This window comes from Panthera leo, chromosome A2 (genome assembly GCF_018350215.1).
Source record: "Panthera leo isolate Ple1 chromosome A2, P.leo_Ple1_pat1.1, whole genome shotgun sequence".
Taxonomy (NCBI): domain Eukaryota; kingdom Metazoa; phylum Chordata; class Mammalia; order Carnivora; family Felidae; genus Panthera; species Panthera leo.
The window spans coordinates 72899192-72922903 of record NC_056680.1 but is presented as its reverse complement, the minus strand read 5'-3'; the positions used below and the strand labels follow the sequence as shown (position 1 = coordinate 72922903).

Here is a 23712-nt window from a genome sequence, read left to right as displayed (position 1 = left end):
ATTGGTTTATCTATGTTTTGGTGATTGAATTTTCCCTTCTTTCAAAAAAACATTCATTCATTTTTGGGTTTTAATGCTTACTATTAAAATTTTAGAAAAGAAAATAAAAAAATGGTATAATTTCATCATTCTAACAGATAATTAGTATAATATTTGCATTTTTTTCAATCTGCATATTTATATATTATTTTTAAAGACAAAAATTAGAACCATACTGAAATTATAGTTTTTACCCACATGTAAAAGATAATATTATATTCTGAGTATTTTTCCATGTCATTAAAAATTCAACAAAAATGTAAGATGATATTTTATTATATGGTTGTCACATAATTACTCATCCCCCAAGATTTCACTATTGTAAATTAGGCTTCCTTCCTGATGTACAATTCCTTGTTCATCAATCTTTGCCTCAGGAAATCTTAGGATTTCTTCCTCAGGATAGAATGCTGAAAGTGGAATTACTGCATCAGTATACTTTTTAAAGCTTTTAATACATAAGGTCAAATTGCAATTCTGAACAGTTTTAACAATTTTAAATCTTGCTAGCATTATATGAGCTTGTCTGTGTTAATGGATTATTAAGAAAAGAATTAATATAAACATCTTCAAGGTGGTGATTACTTGTCATTGTTAATATTGTAGAGTACTGGCGGGACCTTTTGCTACTATGAATTTAGGAGATCTTGGAGCAGAAGTTATAAAAGTGGAAAGACCAGGTAAAGCTATTACTCCCTTTAAAACATAGAAACAGACTAATACAGTTTTTTTTTAAGATTTTGTTTATTATTATTATTTTTTAAAGTTTATTCATTTTTGACCGAGAGAAGGAGAGAGAGAGAGAGAGAGAGAGAGAGAGAGAGAGAGAGACAGAGCTTGAGCAGGGGAGGGGCAGAGAGGGAGAAACAATCTGTAGCAGGCTCCTGGCTTTGAGCTGTCAGCACAGAGCTATGAGATCATGACCTGAGCGGAAGTCGGATGCTTAACTAAATGAGCCACCCAGGCGCCCCTAGGATTTTATTTTTAAGTAACCTCTATATCTAGCATGGGGCTTGTACTCACGACCCTGAGATCAAGCGTCTCATGCTCTTTTGACTGAGCAAGCCAGGCACTGCAAACTAATGTTTTTTTTTGTTGTTGTTGTTTGTTTTTAAGTGTATTTATTTATTTTGAGAGAGCTCAAGCAGGGGAGGGGCAGAGAGAGAGACAGAGAGAGAGATAATCCCAAGCTGGCTCTGTGCTGTCAGAATGGAGCCCAACTCGGGAGCTGGATGCTTAACCAACTGAGCCACCCAAGCGCTCTAATAACAGTTTTTAACTGGTTTTTGAAATATCCATGTACCTATATGTGGAATGAGGAGAGAATTGACTGAAATGTTTATTTTTTTTCCTCCATTCCTTACTTTCCTCTGAACCTATACTAATGATTTCCTTTCACTTTTTTAAAGTGTTTTTTAAATTTTATTTTTGAAAGAGAGAGAGAGCGTGCGAGCTTGTGCCCATGTGCACATGACCAGGGGGTGGGGGGGTGGAGAGAAGGGCAGAGAGAGGGAGACAGGGTCCGAACCAGGCTCCGCACTATCAGCACAGAGCCTGAAATGGGGCTGGAACCCACGAACTGCGAGATCATGTCGTGAGCCGAAGACAGGCACCCCTCTTTTTGCTTTTTATAAGTGCCAAGGGCTAAAGCTTAAGTCAGGTCCTTCACACACACCTGAAAGCCTCTGGTAGAAACTGAGATGCAGCTCGTAGTAACAGATGCTAACACTTGTCAGAGTACCATATACAGTTCTAAGCACTTTGCCTATATTAATTTATTTAATCTCTACAACAGCCTTATGGGTTGCTGTTATTATTCCTCGATTAAAAATGAAAAGACAGGGGTCCTGGGTAGCTCAGTTGGTTGAGTGACTCTTGGTTTTGGCTCAGGTCATGATCTTATAGTTCGTGGGATGGAGCACTGAGTCAGGCTCTGTGCTGACAGCACGGAGTCTGTTTGGGATTCTTTCTCTCCCTCTCTCTCTGCCCATCTCTGGTGCCTGCTTTCTCTCTTTCTCTCTCTCTCTCTCAAAATAAATTTTAAAAAAGTTAAAAAAATAAATGAAAAGACAGAGACAAAGGGAGATAAAGCAGTTTGTCCAAAGTCACACAGGTAATAAGGAATATCCAGGCGCTCAGGTCTGGTCCTGGCCCTCCCTAGCCCCATACAAACCTTACTGTTGATGGGGCACCTGGGTGGCTCAGTCGGTTGGGCGGCCGACTTCGGCTCAGGTCAGGATCTCGCGGTCCGTGAGTTCGAGCCCCGCATCGGGCTCTGTGCTGACAGCTCAGAGCCTGGAGCCTGTTTCAGATTCTGTGTCTCCCTCTCTCTGACCCTCCCCCGTTCATGCTCTGTCTCTCTCTGTCTCAAAAATAAATAAACGTTAAAAAAAATTTTTTTTAAAACCTTACTGTTGAGACTGAATTTAGAGTCGACCCCGCCACATTCCCTCGCTGTGGGATGAAGGGAACGCGAGGAGGAGGGAGGGTAAAAGGGTCTTCCCTTTTAGCACACACAAGAAGGAGAGAGGGAAAGGAATCCAAGTCCTTCCGAAAGGAACTCAGATACTCCAATCCAAGTCATTCTTTTCTCTTTCTAGTAAAAGAAACATTTTCTCATTATATGATTTTCAAGATTTTGAGCAAGAAACACCGAAGCTGAGATCAATTCTTTGTATTTGTTTTTTATCTGACATCTTTCCTATTTTTTCTTTCCCCTGTGTCCACCAGATAAACCTATTCTGTGTACATAATTCTCACTTCCGTTTGGTGCTTTCTCAGTATTTTGGTATTGAGCTCATGCTGGTATTGAAAGTGTCATGTTGTATGCTCTTTCTCTCCTGCAAGCACTTGAAGGGCACAGTCCATATTCTCCATATCCTCTACATCATTCTATTGTTTTGGAAGGTTTTAAAAGTTAGCATTATTATTTGTTCTTCAAGATCGGATCCATATGGATCTGGAACAGAATTACTAAATCAGTGAAAATGGTCTACCCTTGAATAGTGTGAGTATATCTGTAAGACCATAAGAGTCGAGTTTATTACATCACCTTATTAATTTCCCATAAGTGATTAAATGCCATAAAGTAGAATACTTGGTGTGGAAGATTCATCTTCCTGATAAATAGATTTCTTAGGAGGCTGAAGCAAATTACCATAAGATTCTCTGATCAGCATGGGGAATATTACATATTATTCTGTTGTATAATCGGACCCTGTGTTTATCAGGCTCCAGGTGGTAGCTCCTGCTTTCAGGGATAATGCTTCAATTATCTAGATAGTGTTGTTCACCACTTTTGGTCATTGCTGGCTACATGCTGTCTACATGTTTACTTTCTAGCTGAATATCTGTTTTTTCTTTTCCACATTTCATAAAACTTTAATTTCCACACTGTTACGCAATTTCAACACGACAGCACTTTGAAATTTTAGCTGTTAGGTCTTCTAATCCTAGGTAGAGCATCTGATCTTCTCTCTCTTGCTATTTCAGTTGATCACTGGTCTACATATTTGTATTTATATTAATTTTAGAGATCATTATCCCCTGTTTACGTGGGCCTTATTTCTCCTTTGTACTTTTTCGGTTTTTCAGTGGGGGGCACCTTCCTTGTGTAGGCATTCCACAGTCCTACACTTGGTAGCAAGCTTTGCTGCTAGCAGGTAGGTGTTCATTGCTTTTTGCCTGACTGATTACTCTCTTTCCCTTAACCCTTCTGCCCAATGCATTTTATTGTTCATATTGTGTATTTAGCAGTTTTGGGTTTTTGAGATAGTTGTTCAACCCAGATCTGAGGCGAAGTGGCTTGGCAGAGTTATCAAAGTTCAGTAGAGAACTAGTCTTTTCTCATGTCTGCTTCTCCTGTTCTTTAATTACATAGAATTGGTTACAGTTTTGGGAATTGGGACTTGGACTATTCTTATTTTTATAATCAAAGAGCAAATAAATTTTCTTCTCCTTCTTTCTGTAGAGTTACCTTAGTCTGTAACCTAGCTGAGTGAAGTGGACAGTGTAGGGCAGCAGATGATGTGACTGGGGTTCCTGGATTATCCCCTGTAGGCAGGGATATGAAGGCAGGGGTGTTGATCTTTTGGTCACTGCTGTGTCTGCTCTGCATAGAGCAGTGTCTGTGACATAGTAGGTACCCAATAAATACTTGCTGAGTGTCTTGAATGTGTTGAAATATCATTTAAGAAAGGCAGTGTGAAATTTTATATGAGATCTCCAGATTTTGAAATCATGGCAGCTAGTTAAAAACTTTAAATTATGTGTGGGTCAAATAAGACATCTCTCAAACTGCCAGTTTTCCCAGTTTGTAAACTTTAGCCCTTATATCCTGTCATGTGCCATCAGTGCTGATTCTTTTTTTTTTTTTTAAATGTTTACTTATTTTTGAGAGAGAGAACGTGAAAGCAGGGGAGGGGCAGAGAGAAGGGGAGACACAGAATCCAGAGTAGGCTCCCAACCGTGAGATCATGACCTGAGCGGAAGTCGGATGTTTAACCAACTAAGCCACCCGGCCCTCCCATCAGCACTGATTCTTTAGAGAGGCCATTGATCCTCTCCAAAGCCCTGGATACTTCCCAAAGACAGATGGGGCAGGAAAGCCCTGTAGGCCTTCAATTTAGATTCCTGACAATATCTCCACCTGAGATGAATGTAAACATTTAAAATTATTTAATTTTAGCCTTATGTTGGCATTGCTTTATTAAAAAAAATTAATATATTGGGAGCCTTAAAAAAATGGAAGTGGCTGGATTTTCTCTTGACTCTGTGAGGTCCTGTCTGATCCTGAAGGTCCAGATTCACACATACCTTTTCCATGAAGCCTCTAATTGGTTTTTTACTAGAAGATTGCCTTTCTCGGATCTTGTAGTTTTATTTTTCCCCTGGTGTTTTGAGCATGCCATTCCTTTTGATACTTACCACTGATTGCTTTGTGTTGTTATTGGTTCATCTCCAGTTAGAACTAATGCTTCTTTTCTCCTCTGGCTTGTTGTCCTCTCTCTTATGAGGTTTGTCTTCCTTCCTTCCTTCCTTCCTTCCTTCCTTCCTTCCTTCCTTCCTTCACAAGTCTGTTCTTTGGCCTCTGTTTTGTTTTCCAAAAGGCTGTATTTGCTTTTCTTGATTAGTTTCAGTGGGTAAAGTCTACTGGGCCAATAGATTAATTATATCATTTAGATGAGATCAGAATTTAAACTTTAATTCATTCTCAAGTTCTCTCTTCTTGGGGGCTAGAGATAAATACTTTAACTGTAATTACCTATATAATGATTAGTTTCTAATATCAATATTTAATCAGACTTTATAAAATTCTTAAGTGATACTATTTTGTGCCACTTAATCCTTGATTCATTTTCTGAGCTCTGTCTACGTTGTCAGTGGCTTTTTGTGCAAAGGAAACTTTTTTTCTGTAACTCTATAGTGTTGTCTTTGAATCTAACACAAACATATGACTTGAAGTAGATGTTCAGAAGAAAACACCCTATATTTTGATGGTTTTAAACTTTTACTTTGTAGCAAGACCTAGATGAGTAAAATTTTATTCTAGAATAGTATTTTAAATTAAATAAATATGCTATTCATTTACTTATTTTGCCTTTTTTGATTGTTTATAACACATTTTTTTTTTTTAAGTAGGCTCCACACCAAGTGTGGAGCCCAACGTGGGGCTTGAACTCAGGACCCTGAGATCAGATCAAGAGTTGAACTCAGGACGCTGAGCTAAGATCAAGAGTTGGACACTTAAATGACTTATCCACCCAGGTGCCCATATAACACAAATTTTTTTCCCAATTGTATTGAGAAATAATTAGCACACATCACTGTGTAAGTATAAGGCACAGAACATGATGGTTTAATTTATATACTTAGTTATCGTGTTATTACCACAATAAGTTCAGCTTACATCCCTCTTCTCTTGTAGACATGATAAGAAAAGAAAAAAGAAAAAAATTTTCTTCTTGTGATGAGAGCTATTAGGATTTACTCTCTCAATTTTTTTTTTTTTTTTTTTTTTAGCATTTATTTTTTGGGAGAGTGCAAGCAGGGGAGAGGCAAAGAGAGGGGGACAGAGGATCTGAAGCAGGCTCTGCACTGATAGGCTGACAGCAGTGAGCCCGATGTGGGGCTCGAACTCACGAACCTTGAGATTATGACCTGAGCCAAGGTCGGACACTCAACTGACTGAGCCACCCAGATGCCCCTAGGATTTACTCTCTTAACAAATTTCCTGTATATCATACAGCAGTGTTAACTATAGTCATGATGCTGTACGTTACATCCCTCATACTTACTTGACCTTATGCCTGGCAGTTTGTACCTTTTGACCACCTTCCTCCAATCTCCCCTGCCCCCACCCTCCACCTCTGGTAACCACAGGTCAGATCTCTTATTCTATGAATTTGTTTTTTTTTTTTTTTTTAATTTTTTTTTTAATGTTTATTTATTTTTGAGACAGAGAGAGACAGAGCATGAATGGGAGAGGGTCAGAGAGAGAGGGAGACACAGAATCCGAAGCAGGCTCCAGGCTCTGAGCTGTCAGCACAGAGCCCGTCGCGGGGCTCAAACTCACGGACCCGTGAGATCATGACCTGAGCCGAAGTCGGATGTTTAACTGACTGAGCCACCCAGGCGCCCCTGAATTTGGTTTTTTATTTTCTAAAATTCCACATATAAATGAGATCATACAATATTTGTCTTTATCGGAGTTATCTCATTTAGCATGATGCTTTCAAGTCCATCCATGTTGTCACAAATGGAGGATTTCCTCATTTTTTATGGCTTAATATTCCATTGTGTGTATGTGTGTGTGTGTGTGTGTGTGTGTATACATACAGTTGTGTATATACTCCCTCTCTCTCTCTCTCTCTCTCTCTCTATATATATATACACATATATATATACGTATATATGTATACATATATACATATATATACGTATATATACACATATATATACGTATATATGTATACATATATACATATATATACACATATATATACGTATATATATGTATACATATATATACGTATATATACGTATATATATGTATACATATATACGTATATATACGTAGTATACATATATATACGTATATATACGTATATATGTATATGTATATGTGTATGTATACATATATGTATATATGTATATATATGTGTGTGTGTATGTGTGTGTATATATATATATATATATATATATATATATATATATTGCAACTTTATCCATGCATCCATCAATGGACACAGGTGTTTTCATGTCTTGGCTATTGTAAATAATGCTGCTATGAACATAGGATGCATATCTTTTTGAGTTAGTGTTTTTGTTTCCTTTGGATATATTCCAGGAAGTGGAATTGCTGGATCATATTGTAGTTCTATTTTTAATTTTTTGAGGATATTTCATACTGTTTTCCATAGTGGCTGTACTGATTTACATTCCTACAAACAGTGCACAAGGGTTCCCTTTTATCTACATTCTTGCCAGCATTTGTTGTCTCTTGTCTTTTTGACGGTGGCCATTCTAACAGGTGTGAGGTTGTGGTTTTATTTTGCATTCTTGCAATGAATAGTGATGTTGAGCTTCTTTTTATGTACCTGTTGGTCTTTTGTCTATCTTTAGAAAAATGTCTTTTTGGGTCCTTTGCCCATTTAAAAAAATGTGTTTGTTTATGTATTTATTCATTTATTTTTGAGAGAGAGAGAGAGGGTGCATGTGAGCAAGGAGCAGAGAGAGAGGGAGAGAGAGAGGTAGAGAGAGAGAGAAGTGGGACTCACCTGAAGTGGGGCTCAAGCTCACCCAACACGGGGCTTGAACTCAGGAACTGTGAGATCATGACCTGAGTTGAAGTCTGACACTTAACTGACTGAGCTACCCAGGTGCCCCCTTTTGCCCATTTTTTAATTGGGTTATTTGTTTTTTAGCTGTTGACTTGTGTGAGTTCTTTAGATGTTTGGGTATTAACCTGTTATGAGCTATATGATTTGCAAATATTTTTTCCCCATTCTGTAAGTTGTCTTTTCACTTCAACAAAGTGAAATGGTTTCTTTTGCTGTGCAGAAGCTTTTCAGTTTGATGCAGTCTCACTTGTTTATTTTATATTTTATTGCTTGGTACTTTGGTGTCAAATCCAAAAAAAATCATTAACTAAGACCCATGTCAAGGAACTTTGTTCCCATGTTTTTTCTAGGAGTTTCATGCTTTTAGGTCTTAAAGTTGTCTTTAACTCATTTAACTCAGTTAACTCATTTTGAGTTAATTTAAAACATTGTTTTAAGGTTTGTTTATTTTTCAGAGAGAGAGAGAGAGAGAGAGAGTAAGAGAGTCAGAGCATGAGTGGGGGAGGGGTTGAGAGAGAAGGGACTCAGAATCTGAAGCAGGCTCCAGGCTCCAGGCTCTGAGCTGTCAGCACAAAGCCTGACACAGGGCTTGAACTAACGAACCATGAGATCATGACCTGAGTTGAAGTCAGACACTTAATCAACTGATCCACCCAGGCGCCCCTTTTTTGAGTTTATTTTTGTGAATGATGTGTGGTGTAAGATATAGGTTCAGTTTCATTATTTTACATGTGACTATCCAGTTATCCCAGCACCATTTGTTGAAAAGACTATCTTTTCTTCATTGAGTGTTCTTGGCTCTCTTGTCAAACTGAAGCTTAGTTTGATTTTTCTAAATTTTTCTCCATTGTTGTTTCCCTGCTCTACTTTTCTGCAATGGTCTACCCTCACTTTGGACCCAATTCTCATTGTCTTCATTTTCAGACCATTCTTTTTATCTTCTCTTCAGTGGTAGGTTGATTTTATTTAAGTCATTAAATATTAGTTGACCATATATGCTTGGTTTATTTCTGGAATTTCACAAAAATTTATAGATTTATTTATTTATCATTGTTCTTAAGATGCCGTTTTATTATAAAATCTCACTTACCATTATTCTGGTTTAAATAATATTTAACAAAAATCTTTTGCAGACTCAGCATTTCTTTGTACATTTAATGCTGAGAAACACCCAAAGAGCTGACCAACTTGCTTGCCAAAAATTGAGAGTGATTCTTTTAGATTTGCCATTTATTAATTTTTTTTTTTCAGATTTGCTATTTATTAAATCTAAAGATTGCTAGTAGGGCATTTCTTTCTGGATTTTGACTTTTAGGGATGGCTTCTAGTGAAAGATGATTTGGAAGGATTTCATTATTAACATGAGCAGGTTGAGTTTGGACAGTTCCAGCAAGTTCTTATGGCCCCTCTAGATTGCCAATTCCACTGAATTGAGCTGATTTTGTTTAGGCATCTGTGAATGTATATGATGGGTTGGTTTGAATGTCTTATGATGTTTCAGAGATAAAGATTAATAGCTCATACTGTTATTTTCAGGAGCTGGTGATGATACACGAACTTGGGGGCCACCTTTTGTGGGGACAGAAAGTACTTATTTTCTCAGTGTTAATCGAAATAAAAAAGTAAGAATATTTCTTTCTTTGATTTTTGTGTAATTTTCTTGTAATAATAAAACTTTAGGTATTACCTTGGTTCATTCATTTCTACCCTTTTTTTTTGTATATATAAATAATATTTCAAATAAGATGAAATTTTATTCATTCACTAGTTACCAAATAGAAACAATAGAGTTTTTTTGAAACTAATATTCCTTCTCTACTAACTTAAAAATTTCATGAGAATTTATAATGGTTTATAATGGGAATAATTTTATTAGAGGAAGAAATCATTTGATTCTCTACATTTCATTCTTTTGGAGATTGCTAATTGCCTAACACTTGATATTATAGTTTGAAAAATTTTTTGTATAATCCTTGCTTGTGGGGAATAAGCTTAGGACTTCCCTGAGCTTTCATCAATGGGTTAACTAGACATAAAGAATTAGAAAGCCATAGGATGTACACACCCAAGTTTGGGTAAACAAGATTAGGTGAATAAGATTAGGTAAACAGGGCAAAGGCCCCCAGTGTAGGACAAAGGTATAGGAATAGGGAATTTTAGGATGAAAACATCCAAGATTAGGTATTCAGGGTGGAAACACCCCCCCCCCCCCCAACTTAGTACAATAGCAGAAAGCTGCTTTCACAGAAGGAAGGACCAAATTAGGTAAACAGGTAAATAGAGGTGTAGACCCCTATGGGCCAGCGAAGTGGCTAACTAGCAAAAGAAAGATACTTTGTTGACCCTGAGATAGCATGCTCTTGTCCCCTAGGCCAGTTTAGGCAAACAGAGGTGGGGCCTCATGTCTGCTGTAAACAACCTTCTGCCGGGAGCCAGGATTTTGTTTTGTATTGACCCAAACCCCTAACACCACATATCTTCAAAATCCCCTTTCTCTCATGTCCATGAGGTAATATTCACGATTCATCGTCTCTTTGTGCATATCCATCACCACATTTTTAAGCCTTCTGATCCTAAGAAAAACAGAGCAAGGACCCTTCCTCAGGCTTTTGTCTCCTCCTGCACATTAGCCTCACTTGCATTTTTAATCCTGTGTCCCAGTTTCTTGCTGGACAAGAGAGAACTCCAGACCCAGAGTCTATGACACTTGCTCTCATCCTAACATATCTACATTGCAAATAAAATCAGTAAAGATAATTTAAATGTTTCTTCATGAGGAAAATACATTTGCTTTAAGAAGAGAATCTATGGTATGGATGGCTCCCTTATTGAACTGTTAGTACTATGAAAAACATTTATGATACTATTTTAAGATATATATATTTTAATTTTTAGAGTATAGCTGTTAATATCAAGGATCCAAGAGGGGTGAAAATCATCAAAGAGGTACAGTATGCTCTATGGAAGGCATCTTGTCACTTGGGTTGTAATTGGGGATTTGAGCATCAGAGTAAAAGTGTTTTAAAAATTTATTTCATTGGCAGTCTCTAATTTTGCTATGAATGCCATTTGGGAATTTAACTTTACATTTATCGTAAGTAAAATATGCTTTATAATTTCTCATATGTTGTGTATAATGTTTCTCTACAGTGTGTAAGTGTTCAGTTAATACTAGCTACTATTGACTGAATCCCTACTCTACATCAGATCTTAGGCTTGGGCACTTACAGTATATCTCCTCAAATCCTCAGAATTTTATTTGTAAATGAAGTATTAGGATCCTCATTTTCATGGGAGGGAAATGAGCCTCATGGGGCTCAAGTGTTGCTCCAAAGATCACATAGCTAGTAAAGGGAAGAGCTGGAATTTCAACCCAGGTCACATCACTGGAGAGCTCAAGCTTTTTCTAACCCTTATTCAGATGGCTAATATATCCAGACCTAATCTGAGCATCTTTTCTTGAGAGGCAAGATTGTGTGATGGTTTGGTGCACACCTTAGTGTTCCAGTGCTGAGATTCAATTCCTGCCTTCTCTACTTACTAGCTATGTGACTGCAGGTAGGTTACTTAAGTTTATTTTTTGATCGTTACTTAACATTTTTTTTACATGTTTGTTTATTTAGAGAGAATGAGCAGGGGAGGGGCAGAGAGAGAGGGTAAGAGAGAGAGAATCCCAAGTAGGCTTTATGCTCAGCATGAAGCCCGACGTGGGGGCTCGATCTCACAGCCGTGAGATCATAACTTAAACTGAAATCAAGAGTTGGAAGATTGAGCCACCCAGGCGCCCCTTAGTTAACATCTTTATGCCCTTCATTCCTTACCAGTAAAATAGGGATAATAATAGTACCTGCATCTGAAACTTGTTAGAATTGAGTTGATATGTGTAAAATATATAGAAGAGTGTTTGCCATAGTTAGTACTCATTAAGTATTAGCTATTATTGTTGTTCTTTTTTTTATTAAAAAAAATTTTTTTTAATGTTTATTTTTGAGACAGGGAGAGACAGAGCATGAACGGGGGAGGGGCACAGAGAGAGGGAGACACAGAATCTGAAGCAGGCTCCAGGCTCTGAGCTGTCAGCACAGAGCCCGACGCAGAGCTCGAACTCACGGACCGTGAGATCATGACCTGAGCCAAAGTCGGATGCTTAACCGACTGAGACACCCAGGCGCCCCTATTATTGTTGTTCTTGATGCACATGAAATTGGATTCATCATGTGAGATAGAACTTGCTTGCTGTCTTTGTTAAAGTTTAAAATCTACCCTAGTGGATGTACTTGATTAGAGAACCAAATCCCCAAATTTGTTTCATATCAAAGCGTCAACTTTGACATCATTGCTCTGTTGGCTACTTTCCTTATCCATCTGGCTGATTGAAAGATAATTTCTTTTAATCATTAGGATTAGAATCAGTGACCATCCGCTTTGGATCTCATGGGTCATTCCAACAAATTTAGAATTTTTGTTTACTAGATATATTTTGAACACAAGGCGTGGTAATTGTCCTGATCTTAGTGCCTTATTTCCACATATCTTTTCTACAGTATAACTTACATTTTTTGTTTGTTTGTTTGTTTTCTTTTTCAATTGAACCTTAGTTTGATTTTTCTAAATTTTTCTCCATTGTTGTTGCCCTGCTCTATTTTTTCTGCAATGGCCTACCCTCACTTTGAACCCAATTCCCATTGTCTGCATTCTCAGACCATTCTTTTTATTTTCTCCTCAGTGGTTAGTTGATTTTATTTAATTTTGTTTTAGGCAATTGTTCTTGCCTCAATTCTTCTTTATGTCCTGTCTCTCAGTTTCATCTTTAGTGTTCATAGCTCCTGCTTCTTTGCTTCGATTTCAGGGCATTCTGATATTTTATCCTCAAAAGTCAAGGTTTCAGATTTGATTAAACCCATACTTTGCAATTTCATTAGAGCTTCTCAATGAGGCAGTATTTGGGTGGAGTTCATAACTCTTGCTACTAAGACATAAATGTACATTTGAGTATTTTGGACCTGCTTGTGTAGTTCAGACCAAAGTAAATGAATCTCCAGGACTTGCTTCTAATTCTCCTTGGATCTTGCCAGTTTTCTACTATACTGTAACAACTTTAAATAAATTTCATCATGGGCTTGATTTCTCTTCATGTCTGATTGATAACAATAAAGTACATTTCAACTCATATTAAACTTAAATAGATTGTATGGGGACATTATTCATATCCATTGCTGGTTGTACCATTCATGTTATGTATCTTATTGCCTAGGGGAAAAATTATCTTTTGCTTAGTCTTTTTAATCTTTCTGGCATGGATTTCTCTTTTAGCTTAAGAGTAGTAAAACAACCTCTGTATACAGACCGTGGTGGCTATGATTGCTAACATAATGAGTTTAGTTTATAGAAATAGTTCCAAAGTAGCTTACAAACCAATCAGCTGGATACATGAGAGCTCCAAAAAATATGACTCCTTTGTACAAGGCTAACCAAAAACAGCTTGTGCAAAAAACAAAACTCTGCTTTGAAAATCTATGTAGAGCCTGGTAGTTTCATGGCAATATGATTTGATAACTTTCTAATATGTCGTTTATATTTCAAATAATTCTCTATGTTAGTCAATAGTCACAATATCCATATTGTGTGCACATATTATGGTCCATAGAGCAATGTCATGGATTTTATTTTCTTCCAACATTTTATTATGAAAAATTCAAACGTACAGAAAAGTTGAAAGAATAGTATAATGAACTTTCAATAACCCTATCCTACATGTAATAATTTTAATATTTTGCTATATTTGCATATTTACATATGTATACCTATCTCTGTGTGTGTGTGTGTGTGTGTGTGTGTGTGTGTGTGTGTGTGTGTTTGAACTATTTTAAAGTGGGAGATATCATGAAACTTTGCACTTAAATCTTTTAGAATACATTTCTTACCAGTAAGCACATTATTTGATACAACATTTAAAAAATTACTGTACTGGGGCGCCTGGGTGGCTCAGTTGGTTAAGTAACTGACTTCGGCCCAGGTCATGACCTCGCAGTTTGTAAGTTCGAGCCCCGCATCAGGCTCTGTGCTGACAGCTCAGAGCCTGGAGCCTACTTCAGATTCTATGTCTCCCCCTCTCTCTACCCCTCCCCTGCTCATGCTCTGTGTCTCTCTGTCTCTCAATAATAAACATTGAAAAATTAAAAAAAAAAATTACTGTACTATTTCTGATCTCTAGTCTGTTCTTAAATTACATCTAATAAAGATAACTCAGAATTAGATACTCTATATTTCAAATGAATTTTAGTTCTTATTTACTCTGTGACTAGAGGGAAGAATTTTTTTTATCTCCTTTCAGAAAGAAAAAAGATAGTAGGTTCTCTAAGTCATACAAAATTGTGCTTGCTTTTTATTCTGGGCCAGATTCTAGAATAGATTTTTTCAATGATTTGTAAGCACTTAGATGAGGAAGAGGATATAATACCAGTAAAACTGGGAACTAGTTTTCTTCTCTCCCTTTATTTCCTGGTAGATCATTGTATCAGGGAAATGCAGTAAACATTTGGTCTCTACTGAGGTAACTATCACATATAATACTTGTAGTTAGTGTGGAGATCAATTTCTCATGGCTCTGAGTTTTGCACTATTTTCTTAGAATACTTCTGAATGATTAGCTAAAGCTGTAGGGAATAGATATAATCTTTTTTTTTTTATTTTTTTTATTTTTTATTTTTTATTTTTTAAACGTTTTTATTTATTTTTGAGACAGAGAGAGACAGAGCATGAACGGGGGAGGTTCAGAGAGAGGGAGACACAGAATCTGAAACAGGCTCCAGGCTCTGAGCTGTCAGCACAGGGCCCGACGCGGGGCTCGAACTCACGGACTGCAAGATCATGACCTGAGCCGAAGTCGGCCGCTTAACCGACTGAGCCACCCAGGCGCCCCAAGGGAATAGATATAATCTTGAAATGGGTGAATATCCTAAAACAGAGAGGGAGAGAGAATATGGTCAATGACAGACCAGCTTGGAATCAATATCTAGTAAGTGGCTAGTACATATCTAAAATAAATATTTGTAAAATGGAGAAAGGAATAATTTCTGCCCTATAAACTTTTTTGGGGTATTTCTTAATAAATAAATATCAAAATGCATACATGTTGATTTCTTGGGTAATCATAAAAAAACTACTGTGCATCTTTATTAGTAGAAATATGTAGCTCTTAAACTCAACTTTTCTGTATTTTTCTTGTAATGTTGTAGAGCCAGACTACATGGTACTCTGAGCACAGCTCTTTTTAGTTACCATTTTTTTTTCATGTTACCCAAGAAATAATACAAGTTCATGCAAAGACATTAATATTTTAGTATATCATATCCAATCTCTTTATGTCCTTGTATACTTATTTTTCCCGAAAACGTGAGATAATACCATGTATATTGTTTTTTAATCTGCTTTTTTTGGTTACTTGAAATATTTTTATACTTTTATATTAATATAAATTACTCATTATATTTATTTCCTTCTGTTATTGAAATAGTGCATTTGTTTGTGGTTCATCTATATACTTTATGTAGATTGAGATGTGACTTAGGATTCCTTAGAAGTCTAAAAATACAAATACCTTACATAGTTAAAAAATTTTTTGTTGTGGTAAAATATATAGAGCATAAAAATTTCCATTTTAACCATTTTTAAGTACACAGTTCAGTGGCATTAATATATTCCTAATACTGTACAATCAGCACTGCTATTTTTTTTAAATGTTTTATTTATTTTGAGACAAAGAGATAGAGAGTGAGCAGGGGAGGGGCAGAGAGAGTGAGGGAGACAGAGAATCCCAAGCCGGCTCTGCAACTGTCAGTACAGAGCCCGATGTGGGGCTTGAACTCACGAACCATGAGATTATGATCTGACCAGAAACCCAAGAGTTGGACGCTTAACCGACTGAGCCACCCAGGTGGCCCACTACTATCTATTTCTAAAATGTTGCATCACCCCAGACAGAAACTGTATTCATTAAGCAATAATTCCACTTCCCACTCACTCCAGCCCCTGATAATCTCTCATCTACTTTGTGTCTCTATGGGTTTGCCTATTGTGAGTATTTTATATAAGTGAAATTATACAATATTTGTATTTTTGTGTCTGATTAATGTCATTTAGTATAATATTAAAAAAAAATTTTTTTCAACGTTTATTCGCCCCTGAGACAGAGAGAGACAGAGGATGAATGGGGGAGGGTCAGAGAGAGAGGGAGACACAGAATCTGAAACAGGCTCCAGGCTCTGAGCTGTCAGCACAGAGCCCAACGTGGGGCTTGAACTCACGGACCGCGAGATCATGACCTGAGCCGAAGTCAGACGCCCTTCCGACTGAGCCACCCAGGAGCCCATTTAGTATAATATTTTAAAGGTTTGTGTATGTTCTAGCATGTATCAGAACTTCATTCTCTTTTTACAACTGAGTAATATTCCACTTTATGGATGGATACATTTGTCTGCTGATGGACACTTGGATTATTTCCACCTTTTGGCTATTGCAAATAATACTGCTGCCTTGAACATTGGCATACAAGTATCTGTTCGGGTCCCTGATTTTAGTTCTTTTGAGTATATACCTAGGAGAGGCATTGCTGGGTCATATGGTAATTCTATGTTTAACTTCTTGGGGAACCCACACAGAGTTTTTAAAAATTAAATAATTCATTAAATGTCATTTGCATAAGGTGCTATATAGTGCGCCATGCAGAATATATGCAGCAAGAGATGACCAGTGTAGAAGTCTAGATGTGTTTGATGTAGTTTGTTTTCTTTACAGCCCACAGGAGTGCCTTGTCAATAGTAAATAGAGGCTCAGAAGAATTTGTGGAATAAATTAAAGTGTACCATTTTGTTTTATTTAAAATAAACACTTGGCCTTCCTCCAAATCCCTAAGCAAGCAGTACTTGGTAGAATCATTAACAATAAATAAGTAAATGCATTTTTATTGGGACTCTCCCTGTATGGAGTTGCTTACAAACAGCTCAAATGTTAATTGGTACCTGAAATTTGGAAAGACACCTATATGGCTTGAGATTTGGAGTGCATACTTCAACCTTTCTATCTCTGTCCTATGTCTTAATATATTTATCATTTCTCTCTAGAGAAGTGTTTACCTGGCTCCTGGTGCCACTGTTTCAGGAGCTCTGGAGGATGACAGCTTATTTCCTTGAGATGTTTCCTGAGATCCCCTCCCTCCAAATTTTGTTAAATCTGACAATTCCATATATATATTCCAAACTCAGTGACACAGTAACATATAGGCATTCAGTTTATTTACATGTTTCCATCTAAAGTTGATGCTAATTCGGTCTTTTTAATCTAGAGCAGAGGTTTGTAGATAATGTGGGTCATATCAGGTTTGTTTCTGTATGGTCCTTGGACTAAGAATCGATTTTACATTTTTAAAGATTGCTGAAGGAAAATAAAGAAGAGTATCTGACAGGGAATGTATGTGGCCTTCAAAGGCTGAAATATTTACTATTTGACCTTTTATGGAAAAAGTTTGCCCATCTTTTATCTAGAGTCTTACTCTATTACATTAGTTTGTATGCGTGGATATATTTAAGTCTATGTCACCATGGCAATTAAAAAAATTGTTGAATAGTTATTAGGCACTTGAATATGTTCAAGAATTACTGTAATGGGGGCACCTGGCTGGTGGAGTATGTGATTCTTGATCTTGGGATTGTAGGTTCGAGTCCCACGTTGGGTATAGAGATTACTTAAAAATAAATTCTTTAAAAAAAAGGATTACTGTAATGAATTTCTCTGGGTGAAATAGTATAATTTTTGGATGACTTTAAAACATACCTTAAAAGGTGTGTAGTCACAACTGAAATTTTGAAAATTTAAGGTTAAGGTTTACAGTGGTTCATTGTCCTCTAATTCGGATTGCAGTGATCTGGGAATCAAAATCTGGGTCTTGTTTCTGACTTACTGATTCACTGAGCTATGGTTTAATATACATATTTATATATATTATATATATGTATATATGTATATATATTATATTAATATGAATATATATATTTAAATGACTCATTAAATACATTTAGAACTCTTTGGAAAGGAAGCATCTGAAAAGTATGAAGACATTTCTGAATCATGTTTACATGTATTAAACACCTATATGTTCAGGTTGTAATGAGGAACAAACATTGCATAGTGACCATGATGAATAGCAAAAAACATCATATTTAGTTTTTTATAAAGAGTTTAGAAGATGTTTTTCATATATTTTTATACATATATTTTACCTTTCCTACTGAAACTTCTGAGAATATGTTGGGACCATGTAACCTAGATATTTCTTACATTTAACATAAGCAGAATCCACTTAACGCCATAGTAGTTACCGAATATTTTAATGGCCATTGTTTTATTGGCAGTAATATCTCAAGTAGTTGACCAGAGCCTTTGTGTTTATTTAATTCTACTTTGTAATTCTACTTTTCTTGTTGTTTTTCTGGACTATTACAAAGTGAAGATCAACTGTGTTTACTGAAATTAGAATTGTGTCATGTGGGGGCTTGTTGAAAGTCTGGAAGGTCCCTGAAGAAGTCTGACTCATCTTCACCTCTTTCCTCAGCTTGCAGCTGTTTGTGATGTGTTTGTGGAAAACTATGTCCCTGGCAAACTGTCTGAAATGGGCCTAGGATATGAAGATATAGACAAGATTGCTCCTCACATCATCTATTGTTCCATCACAGGTATCTGTACCCCACACCCTCCCCAGTGAGTAGACTTTTCAGTTATTGGGTTTCTTTATGTACGTAAGAAACCTCTTGCTAGTGTTGGCTTTCCTGAAGTGATTCCGTTCTCCCTTGCCCTCACCCCCAACTCATCGTTAAAGAACATTAACCTAAATGAAGATTTCCATGCTTTGATTGGCTGTTTGTATTTCTTCTTGTATTGTATGTCTGTAGTTTTTTGCCCATTTTTCTACTGATATTCTACAAACATTTACGAAGTACTGTTATTAATTAATACATAGAAATATAGGTGAAATATTAGTTGGCTTTAAGATAGCACAGGGTCTCGGGGTGCCTGGGTGGCTCAGTTGGTTGAGTGTCTGACTTCAGCTCAGGTCATGATCTCACACTCTGTGAGTTAGAGCCCCGTGTCGGGCTGTGTGCTGACAGCTCAGAGCCTGGAGCCTGCTTCAGATTCTGTGTCTCCGCCTCCCCTGTTCATGCTCTGTCTCTCTCTGTCTCAAAATAAAAATAAAAACATTAAAAAAAAAAGATAGCACAGGATCCCAACATATCCCTTTAATATATTCAAAAGCGTTAAGCCAGGTGAAGGAAAAGAGTGCTTTATATATAGTCTTCCAGATTGTTGAGCCGGTGAACATTGTGTGTGTGTGTGTGTGTGTGTGTGTGTGTGTGTGTGTGTGCGCGTGTGTGTGCGTGTGTGTCTTTAGGTCCAAAAGAAAAAAGTCATTATATTAGTTAAGTTTTCTATTTTATAAGCAATTGTGTATTAATTAGGGATGCAATATAGAGAGGTGGCTCTGAAAATTCCAAGTTACATTGATAGTTTTTGTCAGAAAACTTTCTTAATATTTTCAGTCTTTATTCATTCATCTTCTAAATATTTACTGCAGGCCTATGATCTGCCAGGCAGTATTCTAAGGTCCTGGGATGTAGCACTGAATAACACATATTTATACTTTCATTGAGGTTTGCATTATAGGTTAGGGAGATAGATAGTAAATACAGAAACAAAAACATTCTTTTGTTTTTGTCTTTTATAATTGAACCCAGTAGTGATAAGGGCAAAAGAGAAATAAAGTACGGCGAGGGGGATGAGGTAAGGAGGAGCTATTTTATGCTTGGAAGTAAGAGAAGTTTCCCTTGATAAGGTGACATTTGAGCAGAGACCTGGATGAAGTAAAGGAGTGAATCATGTAGATATTGGCAAAGATGGTTTCAGGAAAGAAAAACAGCAAGTGCAGGGGCACCTGGTTGGCTCAGTGGGTTGAGCGACCGACTTTGGCTCAGGTCATGATCTCACAGTTTGTGAGCTGTGCTGACAGCTCAGAGCCTGGAGCCTGCTTCAGATTCTGTGTCTCCCTCTCTCTCTCTGCCCCTCTCCCACTCATGCTCTGTCTCTCTCTGTCTCAGAAATAAATAAACATAAAAAAAATAAAAATAAAACAGCAAGTGCAAAGGACCTGAGGCAGGAATGTGCTGGGCATGTTTGAGGACCAGCAAGGCAGAGTGAGCCAAGAGGAATGTCATAGGAAGAAAATCAGGGAGATGTTGGTTAGCAAGATCATGAAGAGTTCAGGGTGACTCTTACTGAAGGAGTTTGACTTTTATTTTGAATAAGTGTATAAGCCAATGGAGTGTTTTGAGCAGAAGAATGATATGATGTGACATTTTTTTTTTTAAAGGATGAGTTTAGCTACCGTGTTGAGAAAAAGATTGTAGAAGACAAGGGTAGAAGTGGAAGAACAATTGTGAAGCTATTGAACTAGTCCAGGCTAGAGATGTTGGTGGCCTGAATTAGAGTAGTCATGGTAGAGGTAGTTGAAGAGTGATAGGATTAAAGATATCTGTTAGTCATAAAGTAATAACCAAAATACTTCTGTTTCTATGCATTCGGGTTACTTGGGATACAATAATACTTTGACTATGACATATTGCTTTAGTAAAAATAGTGCTTTTCATGGTATAGTTTTGTGGTGCTATTTTCATATAAATTAGGCTATAACTGCAATATTTGATATTATTTTAGAGAGGATGAAGGGCCCAATGATCATTAACTTCTCTACTGAATCAGCATGAGAGACAGAGTCTGTACATAGTAGATGACTCTTTGCCTCTAGATCTGAGTCTTTCTTAGATGTGCTATTTTATAGACCTGTAATCACACTTTTGTTTTTGTATCTGTATGACAATATTTATATGTGTCAGAGAGAGGGAAATATTTTTCCCTAAAATATCACAGTCCAATGGAAATGTTGAAGTCTGAATTATTAAAATAGGTAAAATATTATCTTCTGAATTATCCTGTTATCATAAAAATGCTATGTAATTGGCAAATGCAAAATCTCATATGACAGTAAGTCTTTATTTCTCATTCTCATGAATTTGGGTGGGCTGCGATTTGGCTGATCTATGACTGGTTAGATTGGGCTCCAAGTTTTATGTTGGGCGCCTGGCCTGTTCTCCATGTCTCTTATACTCCTTGGATCAGTGGCTACCAAATGCATCTTCTCATAGTGAAAGGCAAGCGTACAGAGAACAAGCCCAAATTCACAAGCACATTTAAAGCATGTGCTCGCATCTGATTTGCTTACTTTACTTTGGTCAAGGAAAGTCATATGGCCAAAGGCCACTACCAATGTGTGGTCGAAATATATTCTACTCTACGTGGCAGGAACTACGGAGTCACATGGCAAGGTGTGGATTTCAAGAGGGGTAAAGTTTGGGAATAATAATGTATTTTATCATATCCCCCAGCCTAATAAAATGCTAATAATCCACATGGGGAGCCTCACAGTTCTCAAAGTTCCACATACTATAACTAAATGTTTAGAGCCAAGAGTTCTTCTGGGCCTTGGCTTGTGATTAGAGAATCTCTGTGTTTTCTTCCAGTTCTCAGATCCCGTATTAACATTTTGGTGTGGCAAAGGGCCTTGGAGATAGACTATATAATTCAGAAATTCTCAGCTATGGGGAGAATGGGGATTTCATATTCTTTTCAGTGTTACAGATGGGGAAATAAAGAAGTGATGGGGAAAAGCATTTGTAGTCTGGAAAAATACCTTCCATAATTCTGTAATCCTTTACATCCCCATCTCCTGACAATCATTAGAATAACATCCATACAGTGCATTCTCCTTTATTTCCTGATAAGGAAACAGGTCCAGAACATCTAAGGGACCTCTGGTCATACAGATATTTAATGGTAGATGGGTTTAAAACTCAGGCCTCTTGACTAAATATTAAGTGCCCTATGCTTTCCAAACTTAGACATATATCATTGTTAAGTAATGACACGGACTTTGCGACCATAAGACACCGAACAGCTTGACTTGAGAATAACATATCCTTGCTCTTCTCTTTCATTTGTTGTTAATCATATTTTCAGTGGTGGAAGTCATGAACAAGTTTGCTCATCAGGGAGTTTAAATTTCAACAGATTCTTTTGGAAGCAAAGGTCATTTATGAGTCATGAATTTGTGTATATAAAGTAAGGGCCATCTCTTTTTTAAAAGTTTGATATTCTTGGTAATCAGTGTTTGTTTTTGATATTTTTTAATAAGACTGATTAGATCAGTCTAAAGTTGCACATGTTATGATTGGGATCCTAGACTTTCCTGATGTTTCCCAGTGGCATTGCTGTTCTGTCAGTGCTGTCCAAGCCCAAATAGTCTGTTCTCACTCACATGTTGGCCTTATTGCTGATGAGAGTAATCTTAGAATGGTTGAGAGATTTACTTTAATGCACTCTGACAGTTGTGTGGTTGAGATTGCCTCAGTATGTGAAATCTGGTCTGCAGGACAAAAATGCTAGACTGATCACAGGGGAGGAAGGACCAGATTATTTTTGTTAGCGAGGTCCTCTTATCATTTCAGAGTGTGAACATTAGGGGGCAGTGTTTAAAAAGCTATAAGCCACTAGGAATTACTTTAAAAAAAAATTTTTTTTTAATCTTTATTTTTGAGAGAGAGAGAGAGACAGAGAGAGAGAGAGAGACAGAGAGACAGAGTGCAAGTGGGGGAGGGGCAGGGACAGAAGGAAGCACAGAATCCGAAACAGGCTTCAGGCTCTGAGCTGTCAGCACAAAGCCCGACGCGGGGCTGAAACTCACGCACTGCAAGATCTTGACCTGAGCCAAAATCGAACACTTAACCACCTGAGCCACCCAGGTGCCCCAGGAATTACTTTTTGAGAAAACTAGTGTTTCCTTTGTACCAGTGGGTAGAGAAAAATCTCTTAAAGTACATTATTTATATTTTTTAAGTTTTTTGTTTTAAGTGACCATTCTCTACTTCTGTATACTTGTAGAAGTGTAATACTTCCCTTAACACTTTAATTTTAATGTTTTTTTTTTTTTTTAATTTGTTTTTGAAGGAGAGAGGGAGACAGAGCATGAGCGGGGGAGGAACAGAGAGAGAGGGAGACACAGAATCCGAAGCAGGCTCCAGGCTCTGAGCTGTCAGCACAGAGCCTGATGTGGGGCTCAAACCCACAAACTGTGAGATCATGACCTGAGCCAAAGTCGGACACTTAACCGGCTGAGCCACCCAGACGCCCCATTAACACTTTAATTTTAGGTTGTACCTGTTTTCCTTTGCATCTTCTGAGCGTGTTATTAATTATAAAAATTTAGTATTAAAAATCCTCTCTACCACATTTTATTTTATTTTATTTTATTTTATTTTATTTTATTTTATTATTTTTTTTCAGAGCTAGGATTTATTTTGTTTATTTATTTTTAATTTTTTTAAATGTTTTATTTATTATTGAGAGAGAGAGTATGAGCTGGGGAGGGGCAGAGAGAGAGGGAGACACAGAATCCGAAGCAGGTTCCAGGCTCTGAGCTGTCAGTGAAGCCCAATGCGGGGCTCGAACTCGTGAACTGCGAGATCATGACCTGAGCCGAAGTCAGACTCTTACCTGACTGAGCCACCCAGGCACCCCTGTTTTATTTTATTTTTTTATTTTATTTATTTTTTAAATTTACATTCAAGTTAGTTAGCATATGGTGCAACAATGATTTCAAGAGTAGATTTCTTAATGTGCCTTACTCATTTAGCCCATCTCCCCCTTCCCACAACCCCTCTAGTAACCCTCT

At 37.1% G+C, this 23712-nt stretch overlaps 1 protein-coding gene across 6 annotated transcripts in view; it reads left to right on the top strand.

The window, feature by feature from the left end:
• SUGCT (succinyl-CoA:glutarate-CoA transferase) overlaps positions 1–23712 on the top strand; it is a 747074-nt gene that overhangs the window by 27217 nt on the left and 696145 nt on the right. For all 6 annotated transcript variants that reach the window (XM_042914509.1, XM_042914495.1, XM_042914503.1 and 3 more), the window contains exons 3-6: positions 646–719; positions 9417–9502; positions 10776–10826; positions 18490–18610. In XM_042914509.1, coding sequence (XP_042770443.1) covers positions 646–719; positions 9417–9502; positions 10776–10826; positions 18490–18610 — 332 coding nt within the window. The remainder of the gene's footprint in view (positions 1–645; positions 720–9416; positions 9503–10775; positions 10827–18489; positions 18611–23712) is intronic.